Source organism: Bos indicus x Bos taurus, chromosome 3 (assembly GCF_003369695.1).
Source record: "Bos indicus x Bos taurus breed Angus x Brahman F1 hybrid chromosome 3, Bos_hybrid_MaternalHap_v2.0, whole genome shotgun sequence".
NCBI classification, from domain to species: Eukaryota; Metazoa; Chordata; class Mammalia; order Artiodactyla; family Bovidae; genus Bos; species Bos indicus x Bos taurus.
Genome location: NC_040078.1, coordinates 7,735,218 through 7,750,665, shown reverse-complemented (window position 1 = coordinate 7,750,665; position 15,448 = coordinate 7,735,218). Strand labels below are relative to the sequence as shown.

The 15,448-nt window shown below is 38.3% G+C and overlaps 1 protein-coding gene across 3 annotated transcripts in view; it reads left to right on the top strand.

Annotated features, from left to right (window-relative positions):
• The window catches only part of ATF6 (activating transcription factor 6), a 234,143-nt gene that overhangs the window by 77,121 nt on the left and 141,574 nt on the right, over window positions 1-15,448 (top strand). For all 3 annotated transcript variants that reach the window (XM_027527485.1, XM_027527476.1, XM_027527490.1), the window contains exons 10-12: window positions 415-546; window positions 6,901-7,014; window positions 8,094-8,193. In XM_027527485.1, coding sequence (XP_027383286.1) covers window positions 415-546; window positions 6,901-7,014; window positions 8,094-8,193 — 346 coding nt within the window. The remainder of the gene's footprint in view (window positions 1-414; window positions 547-6,900; window positions 7,015-8,093; window positions 8,194-15,448) is intronic.

Sequence of the window (15,448 nt, the reverse complement as noted above, 5' to 3'; positions counted from 1 at the left end):
TATATTCACATGCTAAGTCACTCAGTTGTGTCCAACTCTTTGCGACCCCATGGAGTGTACCCCCCAGGCTCCTTTGTCCATGGAGTTCTCCAGGCGAGAATACTGGAGTGGGTTGCCATGTCCTTCTCCAGGGATATATTCATAGTTTAAAGCATATAGAATACTGACTTTTTAAAACAGTTTATAAATAATGTACTTCTATAGTTAGAAAAATTATTTTCAAGATTGTTTTTCATGTATGTATAGGATGCCAAGCTAGGGATTTGACCATATCAGTAAGCTGTTTTGACTTACCTCTATACCTAGTGTTCTTGCTGTGTGTACAGAATTCTGATTTGCTTCAGAGCCACACGTAGCATGTGTATGTATGACAAATTTTTTTTCAATTATTTGCTAACATTTTAACATTTTCAGCATGTTGGAACAAGATTCCAAGAGAATGAATCCTAGTGTGAACCCTACAAATCAAAGGAGGCATCTTCTAGGATTTTCTGCTAAAGAGGAGCAAGACACATCGGATGACATCATCCAGAAAAACAGCTACAGGTTAGATTTATATCTAAATTGTTTATATACAATTTCAACTAGTAGAGCAAACAAGTTACAAGGATGTTCATAAATTTTACCAAGATCAGTTCTAAGGGTAAATTTCCTTTTTAAAAACTGTCCCAGTTTTAGAATTCTTGTAGAGCTGGGACCTTAAAATCTCGGTTTGTGTGTACTACTATATGCGTTGAAACACATACATTATATATTACACATGGTATATTGTTTGTAGTGCTTTAGTATAGTTATTTTACTGTCATATGTTTATATATATAGTGTAATATTTGTTACTGTATCATCTGTGATGGATATGATTTGGTGGAATGATATGGCTGAATCCATTTGCAGTTATTAGATGAAATCATTTATACTTGTTTATTGTGATTTTTATTGAATCTCTTTTTCTTGTTATAATTTAATTCTGTCTTCATAAATTTCCATATAGCTTGGAAGTAGTAAAGACAACTGTATGAAAATATAATTTTTACCTATGGCAAGTAGAAGAAGGTTATAGTGGCCCTTTTCAAAAATGTTTTTGATAAACATTTCTGTGTGATTTATAATTTTTATTAGAGTCAAGTGGAGCTAGGTCCTTGAATTACAAGGCAAAGGGAGGTTATAGTGTGTCAACCATGGCACAGAATAATGCTTGAAAATCATTAAAGATTTGATTACTCTTAACTCTCTAAGGTTTCACAGGCCAAAGGCCATAGGGGAATCATTCTTCTGATTTTTACTCTGTTACACCCATACCACTTAATGAGAGTATTACCATAGTCCTTCAGGCTTGTCTTCATTCAGTCTTCCTGGAAAAAAAACGCTAGTATTCACTTTTTTTAAGAATCTTCAGTGTGCAAAATACTGCGCTAAATATGGCAGATGATCCAAAGAATTCTATGGTAGTAACTGTAATGCAACATAGAATGTGATAGATGTTGGAAAACCTAACATTTCCTGCCTTTTTTTTTACATGCCCAAATTAGCCATACTTCTGAAATACTGATCTTAGTGATTGTATAAGTCTCTCTGAACATTACTGGAGTTTAATAGTAATAGTATTTTTAATTTGCTAAATAATTTTTCCAAGTTAGCCCTGCATATGCTGTAATTTTGAGTTCTGTTGTTGTCTATGTAAGATCCAGCAAAAGTTACATTTTTCATAGATAGCCTTTGGATTTATGAGAGTTGAGAGTACGCCACTTATGTTTTATAGCTTGTTGCTAAAAATAGAATGGAATTAGACACCTGAAATTACTGTTCAGGTAAGCGTTATAAAAATATTTTGTATTTTTCACAAACTACAATAAATAAAAGTTTTCAGTTACTTGTCCATGTTAGAGTAAGATAATATGGTGGTTTGTGGAAAGCACAGTCCTTTGATCGTATTAGCTCTAACTAGAGGTCTGAATGACTTTTAGGCTGTAATTTATCAGCTTTCAAAATAATTCGTGAAGTGCAAGCCATCTCTCTGTCCTTGACCCAGAGCCTCCACTGGTCTTAATAAAAAATGGAAATGTTATTGATTCTTGGTTGTATGCAAGTCTCTATCGAAATACCTAAGATTATTATTGAGCCATTTGGTAGATTTAGGTGTTCGCCCATTAATTTGATATTTTTTCTTTTATTATTTTATATACTAAATAACAGATACCAAAAAATGTTTGTGAAACGTTTGAAAGCACCAAGTATGAATTTGTTTTAAACTGATTTTTAGGTGGTTTATTTACACTCAGCCATAACATTTGTGTGTGTGTGTTTTAATGCAGTTTACTTTATGTTATGTTTAATTTTTTCAGGAGAGTTATGACAACTGGTTCAAATAAAAAAGGAGTAGATTCTAATCTCGTAATTTATAATATTACATTTGTCTATCATTTAATAATTAACTGCATATATTTTTTCAGTCTTAGAAATGTGTGGTATATAAGATGACCATGTAATCTGTCAACCAAACCGAGAGACTTTTAATAATGAAAACTAGTACTAGCGTCAGTCAGTCAGTTCAGTCGCTCAGTCGTGTCCAACTCTTTGCAACCCCATGGACTGCAGCACACCAGGCCTCCCTGTCCATCACCATCCATCTGGAGCTTGCTCAACTCATGTCCATCGAGTCGGTCATGCCATCCAACCATCTCATCCTCTGTCGTCCCCTTCTCCTCCTGCCCTCAGTCTTTCCCAGCATCAGGCTCTTTTCTAATGAGTCACTTCTTTGCATCAGGTGGCCAAAGAATTGGAGCTTCAGCTACTAATACTATTGTACCAGTGTAATAATTATGTCAGCATGTCAGGTATAAATCAGGACTTCTTAGATGAAGGCATCAACTTCTAAGGCATCAGCCAGAACCAGTATTTATTCCAGAAATTCTCATTAGCTGTAGCTCCTTAAGACTGCCCTTTATTGCAGTGATTTATTTATTGAAATTTTCTCTATTGGTATGGAATGGTTTGCAGGCAGTCTGGAACTCTGACCATCTCAGGAGTAGTGTGGATATCATTGTTTCCTGATTGCATGTTGGCTTATGTTCTCCCTTTTCTTTCCTCTTCAATTCCACCTAGTCCCTTTCCTCGGAGAAGGCAATGGCACCCCACTCCATTACTCTTGCCTGGAAAATCCCATGGATGGAGAAGCCTGGTGGGCTGCAGCCCATGGGGTCGAGAAGAGTCGGACATCACTGAGCAACTTCACTTTCACTTTTCACTTTCATGCATTGGAGAAGGAAATGGCAACCCACTCCAGTGTTCTTGCCTGGAGAATCCCAGGGACGGGGGAGCCTGGTGGGCTGTCGTCTATGGGGTCGCACAGAGTCGGACACGACTGAAGCGACTTAGCAGCAGCAGCAGCAGCAGCAGACCCTTTCATGATATAATATTTCTCCTATCAGATTTTTTGTTTCCTTTTCCAAAGAATATTTTTGGCTGATGGAACAAAGCCAGTCAGCACAGATGTGCAGAAATCATTACCAGAGTTTATCACATGGAAATAAAATTATAAATCAGATTTATAGTTTCAAAAGTAGTTCAAGACTTTTTTGATGAACTTGACTTCAGTGTTTGTATTTTTGTGAGTATTCAGACCTGATTTTAAAATAACACATATATAAAGATCTTTGGTCTTAGTAGGTGGTTTTTTTTTTTTTTTTTTTTTTTAGTGTGGTAAACAGCCTCTGGCTTCTTAAAAGCATTCAGAATTTACCAAGTGCAAGGCAGGGTTTTTTCCTTCTCCCTCAACAGTTAATTTGAGCTGATTTCTTTTTGTGTGTGCGTTCATTACCTGTGTACCACAATCGCTGTTTTATTCTGAATAACAACCCCCGGAGGCAGAAGAAAGGGCATCAAGAATGTTTCTGGTACAGCTGCAGGAAAGAATGGTGTATATACCCTCTGCTGTTGCTTTTTCCCACTTGTATGTGGCATAGTTAGAAGTCTTTAAGTTTTATCTAAAGTTAGTTTTCCACACTGCAAAAATTATTTTTGTCAAGGTGGCCACTGATTTCAGCATTGTCAGTCCAGTGAAAACTCTCTATCTTGATCTTTCCTCAGCATTTGGCTGTATAGATCACTCCTTCTTGAAGTATTCTCCTTTAGTATTGCTGCAGTTTTGTTTCCTCTGTTTTCATTGGCTCTGCTTCATCTTTGTAGGCTCCTCTTCTATCCAAATCCTAACGTATAGAACTGTGAGCTTTTTTTCCCTTTATGCCATAATTTAGCACACAGTCCATTTCTGTATATCGCGATGACTCTCTTTGATTTCCTGCCCAGACTTCTGAGTCTCCAAAGTCATATATCCAGTAGTTCCTTCACTTCTCTTAACATTTCGAACTTAACACCTGCACAGTGAAACTCTAGGTCCTTTTCCATACTCAGGTTCCACCCGCTTCTGTACAGCACGCTTCGTCGTTTCTGTTGCTCAAGCCAGAAACCCTGGTTCCTCCCTTTCAACAAGTGCTATTGATATTCTTTCCAAACATTATCTTGAATTGGTTCATTTTTTATCTTCACTGCCACCACCTTGGTCATAGTATCTTCAGCTCTTGCCCAGATTGCTGTTGATCTCTCCTGAGAGAGAATTTACCAAGCGCAAGGCAGCGTGGTCTTCCACTCTGACTGGTCTCCCAGCTTCCCCTTTTGCCTCCATCAAAACTGGTTTTGGTACAATAGCAAGGGATACATATAAATTAAAAATATATCCCTTCTCTACCTAACACCTTTTTGTGGCTTCTTATTACATTTAGTAATTCCTTATCATGATTGGTCTCCATCTTACCAAACATCTTGTGCCTCCCTCACTTGCTTACAATTTTCCGCTGGTGAGTTTTCCTTAATTCCATAAAGCCTCCCTTTTCCCACCTGCTTCTATCTAGAACACTCTTCCCCCAGTTTTTATAGGTTTGGCTTCTTGCCATCCTCTACGCCTTGTCTTAAATACCTTCTCCTTCTCGGACCATTTTATCTGAAGTAGGCATTGTCATTTGGTTTTCTATCTCAACCATATGTTTTTTTCGTAGCTCTTACCTCAGTTTGGATTTATTCTCTGTGTTTGTTTTCTTGTATTTGGTCCATCTTCTCCATCAAGATCATGGAGGATTGGACTTCATTTCCCTGTTCCCTGTTGGAATTCCATCACCTAGCACAGTATCTGGCATATAGTTGGTTTTCAAAAATATCTATTGTTGATTGAAAAGCACAAATCTAGCCATGTCCAATTTTGTGTTTTTCTTTTTGAATTTTAATAAATCTAGTTTTCTAAATCCAGAGTATTGTATATAAAGAAATTCAAGACAGAATTCAGATTTCTTAGTAAGAAAGGTTAAAATAGCAGACTGAAGGGAATAAATAGCTATAATATCCTCAACTCAGATTAGGATCTGATTAAGATTTTCAACCCACATTTTGCTCACTACATCATACCCCGGATATGAATTCACATGATATAGATCACTGTGATGATTAGGAAAGTATATTTTTTAAAGCTAATGGAATAACTGGTTAATGTCAGTCAGGTGTTTTATTAGGGATTCCTCTTCTGATTCTAATATTTAACTTTTCAAGGCTTTTACTTTTCTCCTGCCAAGTATTTTATGCTTTTCCTTTCCCCTACCACACACAGATTTTTTTTTTAAATTATTTTTAATCCGAGGATAATTGTTTTACAATATTGTATTGGTTTCTTCCATACAACAGCATGAAGCAGCCGTAAGTATATATGTGTCTCCCTCTTGAACCTCCCCCTGCCCCCTCCAGCCTCCCCCACCCTCCAGGCTGTCACAGAGAACCGTGTTGAGCTCCCCGTGTGGCATAGCCACTTCCCGTTAGCTGTCTGTTTCACATATCGCACTGTACATGTCTCAGTGCTGCTCTCTCAGTTTGTCCTATCCGCTCCTTCCCCTGCTGTGTCCAGAGTCTGTTTTCTACCCTGTAAAGAGGTTCATCAGTACTGGTTTTTTCTAGATTCCATACATATGCATTAATACATGATATTTATTTTTCTATTTCTGACTCACGTCACTGTATAACAGGCTCTAGATTTATCCACTTCACTAGGACTGACCGAAACATGTTCCTTTTTATGGCTGAGTGATATTTTATTGTATATATATGCCACGACGTCTTTGTCTGTTCATCTGTCAGTGGACATCTAGGTTGCTTCCATGTGCTGGCTATTGCAAATAGTGCTGTAATGAACACTGGGATATATACACAGACACTCTTTTAAGGAGACTGTTCAGTTCTCTTATCACAGTGTTGAGAATGAGCACAAACTTCAGTCCTGGTTACATAATACTTCACTGTCGGTCGTAAGTCTTTCCTGTCCATCAGTGGGTCTTTCCCCCAGTTTAGCTTCTCACTGTGTTACCCCTCGTGTTCCAGCATCACTGAGTATGCCTTGAGTTCATTGAAGACATGAACTGTGTGTTATCATTATATCTCTAGTTTTAAGTACTTAATAATTGGGCAGTAAATGTGAACTACCGTGATAATCTCTTTAGAAAATTGCAAAATGATGTTTGTGCTATATGGTATATATTTCCCCCCATTTTAAATCACATTCACTTCTTGCTTGCAGTATCTTCTATTCAAAATATTTACAAAAATGTTTTTATGGAAGTACAGAAGTGTAGTTGATTTACAGTATTGTGTTAGTGCTGTGTGTACACACACACATTCCTTTTTAACATTCTTTTCCATTATGATTTATCGTAGGATACTGAATATAGTTCTCTGCTGTATAGGAGGATTGTACTGGTTTATATTTTTATTTTCATGAAAACAATACTAGCAATGACTTTCTTATAGCAGACTTCCTCTTAGGAATACAAGACACAAGGCAACACATTTTGTACATTTATGTTTCAGATATGACCATTCTGTTTCAAATGACAAAGCCCTGATGGTGCTAACTGAAGAACCATTACTCTATATTCCTCCGCCTCCCTGTCAGCCCCTGATAAACACAACAGAATCTCTCAGGTGAGTGTTGTCGATTGTTACAGATATAGCTGATTGGGTTCCTGTGCTTAGCTGTGGAACCTAGACAGATATTAATTCAGATTAACCAAATACTTGAGAAAACTCTGAATTATTTCTTGCATAACCATAGGCAGGCATATCAATTGTTCAGTTTCCCCACCAACCTGATAAAGGGGGTATTGGGTCTATTTTATGTGATTATATGGGAGTTGTATGCTTAAATATGTCTTATTTGAAAACTGAAGAATGATATTAATATAAAAATTCAGGGTAAGTGTTAGATTTGTAGGTGGTAACATTCATATTGGAAGGTACCTTTTCAAATTAGGAAGGTAGTAATTTGAAGATATGTGATTCTGGAATCACTTTCACATTAGTGTATTTTTCTTTATTTACTCTTCCCTTGAATTTTTTTTCCTGTGATTCTTGGATCCTATCTACACACCTTAAAAACTGCTTCAGTTTTTTTTTTGTGTGTGTGTGGTATGTAGTAATCAACTGTAGAAAACTGAGTATAGTCTGACATCTCCACAACTGCTTTAAAAAGTAAGAAAAATAAAGGGAAGTTATATTTGAACTGGGCTTAAAAATTTTTTTTTTTTTTTCAGTTTTGGAAAATTTGGATTATAGTGCCTTAAAAATTCTCTTCCTGAGCAGTTGATTGATTCTTTTTCTTCTCCCCAAACAGCATGCGTTTCAAAGGCCTTGATGCGTCCATCTGTGGTTAGGAGCCCTATGACTTGTTCTGTGCTCTCCAGTATTTGTGTGTACATAGTCCAAGAGCAGAAACAGAAATACTTTGTGGAAAAACTTTTGCATTTAGTATTTATGTTTGGCAGGTATTTAGCTATGATTTTCTTTGAACTTTGAACTCATGATTGAGGAGACTACTATATAAAAATGCAAGTCATTAAAAACAACTAACATTAAGTGTCTTCGCTTTCTTAAGTCAAAAGAATATTGAATCATTAGGCATTTGGAATGCTCTTTGGAACCTCAGAACATGATTAAATTCCTTTCCAATCAGGTGAAACATCTGTTTCTATGAAATATGTTTAATCAATTAAGCTGTTTTATAGGTTAAATCATGAACTTCGAGGATGGGTTCATAGGCACGAAGTGGAAAGGACCAAGTCAAGAAGAATGACGAATAATCAACAGAAAACTCGTATTCTTCAGGTTTGTTTCTGCTTGTCTTTAACAACAGTTGGCATATTTGTGGGCTTCCTTGGTGGCTGAGATAGTAAAGAATCTGCCTGCAATACAGGAGACCCAGGTTCAATCCTTGGGTTGGGACGATCCCCTGGAGAAGGAAATGGCAACCCACTCCAGTATCTTGCTGGGAGAATTCCGTGAACAGAGGAGCCTGGCAGGCCACAGTCCATGGGGTCGCTAAGAGTCAGACCCTACTGAGCTACTAACACTTTGACGATTAAGACTCTCACTTTCACTTGGCATACTTGTTAGAAGGCTTCCTGCAGGTGCGTTGCTGTCTTCCCTGGATGACTTGGGAAGCTTGAACTGTAACCACTTCCTGCTGCCTCCTGCTGCTACTGGTGCAGCTGTCAAGGCCACTGAAGCCCTCCTCCCAGGTTTCACAACACTCATTTAGGTTTTATAGTGCTAGTGCTTCCTGTTCAGGCATGGTGCTCTTTCCTGCTCTCTCAAATTTGCTTTCAAGTCTGGAGTTGCTATGCATGGGTCTGCATCAGCTGTTCTTGGCACAAAAAACTTAACAAATGATACTGTTTATCTCCTCTGTTCTTAGAACTTTTCAAATGTAGGACAGCTTGGGATTGAAGGCACATCTCCATGGAGAGCATTTTTGTATTTAGACAGGTTATTGACAGCTCTTATTTAGAACCTGTATAGCTGGGCTTCTATCTTAAATTTTTTTTGTTTTTTACCACAAAGTACATTTATAGTCTTTCTGTCATTCCAGTATCTAATACTACTTCTGAATTACTTAGATTGACACATTGCAAGCTCCTAACAAATGTTACCTGTGGTAGTAATAATGAGCCAGGTGCTATCCTGGACTTTGGGAATATAGTAGAGAGTACTATAGAGTCCCTGCCTTCATGGAACTTACATTCTAATGAGAAAGATAAACTATAAACAAGTCAAGTGAAATAAGTCAGACCCAGAAAACATAAATACCGTATGATCTCATTTACATGTGGAATCTTAAAATTCCAGCTGACTAGGACAGTGTTAGGATGGCATCTTCATAAATGGGTGCTATTTGATGATGGAAATGACTTGGTATGGACTACACAAGCATGTGAATAATGAAGCCATATGTTTATGTCTGGATTCACAGTTTTTAAACAATCATTTACTAAGTCATTTTGCTTTACCTTGAAGAATATAAACTGTTGTTTCACTGACACAAATCAGCAAGATCTAACTTATGGCAAGAAATATTCCATTGAAATGCTGTGCTGTAACGTGGGAAAATGTAAATCTTTTTCACGGTTTCTATCAATGTGAAATAAAATTGAATTCTGACTTTAAAAAAAAAAAAAAACAACACACCAAACTCATGGAGGTTGCCAGAGGTGGTGGGTGGAGGCCACAAACTTCTAGTTACGAAATAAAGAAGTCATAGGGACGTAGCTCACTGCATGGTAACCTTAGTTAATAATTCCGTAGTGTATATTTGAAAATTGGAAGAGAATGGATCTTTTGTGTTTTTGGTTGTGCTGGGTCTTCATTGCTGCTCACGGGCTTTCTCTGGTTGTGGAGAGGAGGAGCCGTTCTCTGGCTTTGGTGTGCAGACTTCTCGTTGCGGTGGCTTCTCTCGTTGCAGAGCACAGGCTCCAGGTGTGCTGGCTTCAGTAGTCGCAGCACGCGAACTCAGTAGTTGTGCTACAAGGGCTTAGTTGCTCCGCAGCGTGTGGAATCTTCCCAGACAAGCGGTAAAACCTGTGTTTGCTGCGTTGGCAGGTGGATTCTTTCTTTTTTTTTTTACTTTTTATTTTGTAGTGGGGTATAGTAGATTAACAATGTTGTGATAGTTTCAGGTAAACAGCTCAGGGACTCAGTCATTCATGTATCCCCAGTCCCCCCTCCCATCCAGGCTGCCACATAACACTGAGCAGATTTCCATGTGCTCTGCAGTAGATGGCAGGCAGATTCTTATCCACTGTACCACCAGGGAAATCTGAGAATGGATCTTTAAAGTTCTCATCACGAGGGAGAAGATTAACTTAAAAAAATAAATAAGTATTTAAATACACTCAAAGGGCTTTCCTGGTGGCTCAGGAAAGAATCTGCCTGCAATATAGGAAACCTGGGTTTGATCCCTGGGTCGAGAAGACTCCCTGAAGAAGGGACTGGCAAACCAGCCCAGTATTCTTGCCTGGAAAATTCCATGGACAGAGGGGCCTGGTGAGCTACAATCCATGGTGTTGCAAAGTCAGACCCAACTGAGCGACTTTGACTCACTGACTCAAAATTAAAAGTTATTTATAGAAAAAAACAGGGCTAGAGTTTGAATTGAGAGGTGAGTGGCAATTTTAGATTGGGTGGTAAGAGAAGCCTTCTCTAAAGAGATTCCACTTGAGTAAGGTATTGTCAAGGTAATTATTACCAGCTGTCACAAGTCTGGCGTGCTGCAGTTCATGGGGGGTCACAAAGAGTTGAGCACGACTTAGCAACCAAACAACAGCAGCTGGCCTCAAAATCTCAGTAGCCATTGGAATAGAAATTTGTTTCTCACCCACTCGGAGTTTGAGATAGCTCTCTAGAATGGCTTTCCTCCAAGCAGTGACTAAGGAACCCAGATTCTTCCACATTGTGGCCTCAGCAACTTGAAATCCTTTGCTTCTAGCTTTGGATGTTGAGGAAGAAAGTTTGGAAAATTATGCAAAATATTTTAGGGATAAGGCATGGCCTTTGCCACTGTTCCGTTGACTAAAACTCTGTCACTTTTCCTAGTCTCCCTTGCAGTAGGTTTGGCAAATGTAGTTTTCCTATGTGCTTGGGAAGAAGAGGGTTTTGGTGAGAACACTGCTTTTGCCATAGGCAGAAAATGGAGGAGCAAATAACGTAAAGATCTAGGAGAAAACCTGGAAAAACAGTTTCCAAAGCAAGAGAATAGAAAGTATTAGTGACCCTCAGGAGGAAGCAGTTTATGTATTTGAGGAACATCAAGAATTGGAATAAAGCTGGATTAAAAGCTTCCTTGGTGGTGCAGACGGTAAAGAGTCTGCCTGCAGTGTGGAAGACCCAGGTTTGATCCCTGGGTCAGAAAGATTCCCTGGAGAAGAAAATTGCAGCCCACTGCAGTACTCTTGCCTGGGAAATCCCATGGACAGAGGAGCCTGGCAGGCTCCAGTCCATGGGTTAGCAAAAGAATTGTACACAATTTAGTGACTAAGCATCAACAAGTGACTGACAAAAGTTGTCTCACTGGAGAGTGGTAATGACAAAAGGCTCATTGATATGGGTTCAGGAGGTAAAAATAAAATGAGAAAATTACTTCAGGATGATTCCCATTAATGGAAACAGAGAAATGGAGTAGCTGTAAGAATCAAGACATTTCATTTTGGGATGGGATATGTTTCACCAGGTTTACCTGGTTATATGCTAATAAAGTGAAATTGCTCAATCGTGTCTGACTCTTTTACAACCCCATGGACTGTAGCCTACCAGGCTCCTCCATCCATGGGATTTTCCAGGCAATAGTACTGGAGTGGGGTGCCATTTCCTTCTCCAGGGATCTTCCCAACCCAGGGATCGAACCCAGGTCTCCCGCATTGCAGGCAGATGCTTTACCATCAGCCACCAGGGAAGATAAAGTGAAAGTAAAAGTCACATCCGACTCTTTGCAACCCCATGGACTATCAGTCCAGTCCATGGAATTCTCCAGGTTAGAATACTGCAGTGGGTAGCCGTTCCCTTTTCCAGGGGATCTTCCCAACCCAGGGATTGAACCCAGGTCTTCTGCATTGCAGTCAGATTCTTTACCACAAGGGAAGCTAATGGATATGCTAATGGAACGCCTTAACTATTTGATTATTTGGAAACTAATTGGAAGCAGTATGTATGTTCTAAAGTACATTAAAAGGATATTGAGAAACATGAACTTTTGACCATTAAGGGACTGTTTCATCTATAAAATAATGAGGGTTAGTCTAAATGAGCTTAAGCTCTGACATCGAGAGTCTCTGATTATCCAGCGTGTGTTTCTCTGGGCCACTTACCTTTTGTTCACCTATTATAGCAACTTCATTTGTTGGCAGTACTTCTGGAGGCTACAGGCAATCATTACTAATGTCATAGTTACCTCAAAGTCCCAAAGCTGCTTACTCGCATTGGAATACAACGTCTGTTGCTGCTGCTGCTGCTAAGTCGCTTCAGTCGTGTCCAACTCTGTGCGACCCCATGGATGGCAGCCCAATAGGCTCCTCTGTTCCTGGGATCCTCCAGGCAAGAATACTGGAGTGGGTTGCCATTTCCTTCTCCAATGCATGAAAGTAAAAAGTGAAAGTGAAGTTGCTCAGTCGTGTCCGACTCTTAGCGACCCCATGGACTGCAGCCTACCAGGCTCCTCCATCCATGGATTTTCCAGGCAAGAGTACTAGAGTGGTGTGCCATTGCCTTCTCCAAATACAATGTCTAGTACTGCCAAAACTCACATCTGCCAAAGCCTATGCGTTAGCTGCCTCCATGGCCAGAGAAAAAAATGAACTCTGTCTCCCTCTGTTTTCCAAATCTGGTGCAAGTGAGTATTATTGGTAGAGCCTAAATTATGTATAGACCCTGGTAGCAAAAAAGTTTGAGTAATATAGTTGGGTAAAAAGGCTTTCATCCTTTGTTATACAGGGAAGAGCGAAAAGGGAGCAGGAAGAGACTGTTGCCAGTGGAGAATTCCACACAGCTGGCAAAGTGGGCTTTATGAAAAATAGGTTAAATCATTGGCCTAAATAAGTTTTTTGTCTTATCTTTTGACATATTTTTTCATGTTATTCTTTCCTGTTCATTAGATAAATAAGCAGAGAGTTAACTTTGTAAGGGTGCTTGGTGTTCTTTAATCTTACAGAAATTTTAGTGGAAGATAAAGAATTTTGCTTTAATTTCATGGCTTTTGAACATTTGGAGATTTGTAGTTTAAAATCTTATCTCTTTCTCTGCTATCTTGGGTACATATATTTTTAGTAGGGAGCTTAGATAATGGTAAAAAAATGGGAGTCTTAGCTATTACAGAAAAAAGGAATGACAAGGATAAATCTATGTTTGTTAAAGGTTAAATGAAGTTCTTGGTTGGTTAGGGGAAGAAGAATCATTCTGCTTCTTCTGCTGTTGTTGATACCAAAGCATATAAAGAATTCATCTGGTTTTGTTTTTTAGTATACAAAACCTGTATCTACTCTGCTTAGTCTTCTTTGCTAATTTGAACCTTCTTGTGCAAAGGACCTAATAGTCCAATAAGGTATTCTATAAATTTGACAAATGAACATTATTTTTTAAATTTCTGTCATCTCTAAGCCTTATATTCTTGATTTGATTTGTCCTATTTCATAATTCTACCCTCTTCCTGGACTGTGAGTTATTAGAAAAGATAAAGGGGCAAATTAGTAAAAATATCATTCCAAATGAAGGCAAAATAAAGACATTTTCAGACAGATAAAAACGGAGATAATTTGTCTCCAGAAGATCTGCAGTGTAAGAAATACTAACATGAGTTTTTTAGACTAAGGGAAATGGTACCAGACAGAACACCAGATTATCCAGAGTGAAAGCACCACAATGGGTAAATATCTGGATAAAAATAAATGGCTGTTTGTTTTGTTTTAGTATCTTTATTTTATTTGTGTATATCAAAGTCTTTAAAAGACTAGTATCTTAAAAAAAAAACTTTTTATTTTGTATTGGGGTATAGCCGATTAACAATGTGATAGTTTCAGGTGAGCAACGAAGGGGCTCAGCCATACATATGCATGTATCCATTCTCCCTCAGACTCCCCCAGGATGGCATCCAGGCTGCCACATAACACCGACAGAGTTCCATGTGCTATATGCACAGTAGGTCCTTGCTGGTTATCTGTTTTAAATATAGCAGTGTGTACATGTCCATCCCAAGCTCCCTAACTAGCTCTTTACCCATTTTCTAAGTCTAAGTGTCTTTCTGTTTTGTAAGTTTATTTTTATCATGTCTTTTTAGAAAAAAAGATTTCACATGTAAGGGATGTCATATGATTTTTCTCTTTCTCTGTCTGACTTAACTTCACTCACTATGACAATCTCTAGGTCCATCCATGTTGCTGCAAAATGGCATTATTTCATTCTTTTTAATGGCTAAGTAATATTCCAGTGTGTATGTGTACCCCATCTGCTTTATCCATTCCTCTGTTGATGGACATGTAGGTTGCTTCCATGTCTTGGCTGTTGTAAACAGTGCTGCAATGAACATTGGGGTGCATGTATCATTTGAGATCATGTTTTTCTCCAGATATATGCCCAGGAGTGGGACTGCAGGGTCATATGGTAGCTCTGTTTTTGTCCTTTTTAAGGAACCTCCATACTGTTCTTCACACTGGCTGTACCAATTTAAATTCCCACGAACAGTGTAGGAGGGTTCCCTTCTCTCTACACCTTCTCTAGCATTTATTGTTTGTGGATTTTTCGATGATAGCCATTTTGATAATTAACCGTGTTGAACATCTTTTCAGGTGCCTCTTGACCATCTGTATGTCTTCATTGGAGAAATGTCTATTTAGGTCTTCTGCCCATTTTTTGATTGGATTGTTTGTTTTGATGCTTTTAAGCATCATGAGCTGTTTGTAAATTTTGGAGACTAATCCCTTGTCAGTCACATCATTTGTAAATATTTTCTCCCAATCTGTGGGTTGTCTTTTTGTCTTGTTTATTGTTTCCTTTTCTGTGTAAAAGCTTTTGAGTTTAAGTAGGTGTCATTTGTTTATTTTTGTTTTTATTTCCATTATTGTGGGAGACAGATTGAAAAATATACTGCTGCGATTTCTGTCAGAGTCTTCTGCCTATGTTTTCCTCTGGTAGTTTTATAGTGTCCAGTCTCACATTTAGGTCTTTAATCCATTTTGACCTTATTTTCATGTATGGTATTAAAGAATGATCTTATTTCATTTTTTTCCATGTAGTGTCCTATTTTCCCGGCTCCATTTGTTGAAGAGACTGTTTTTTAATACTGTGTATTCTTGCCTCCTTTGTCATAAACTGACCATAGGTGCATGGGTTCATTTCTGGGTTTTCTGTCCTGTTCCACTGATGAATATTTCTATTTTTGTGCCGGTATCATACTCTTTCGATGACTATAGCTTTATAGTATAGCCTGAAGTCAGGGACCCTGATTCTTCCAGCTCCATTTTTTTTTTTTTTTTCTACATTGCTTTAGCTATTTGAGATCTTAAAAAGACTATTTTAAAAGCAAAACTTGGCAGCAGCTTGT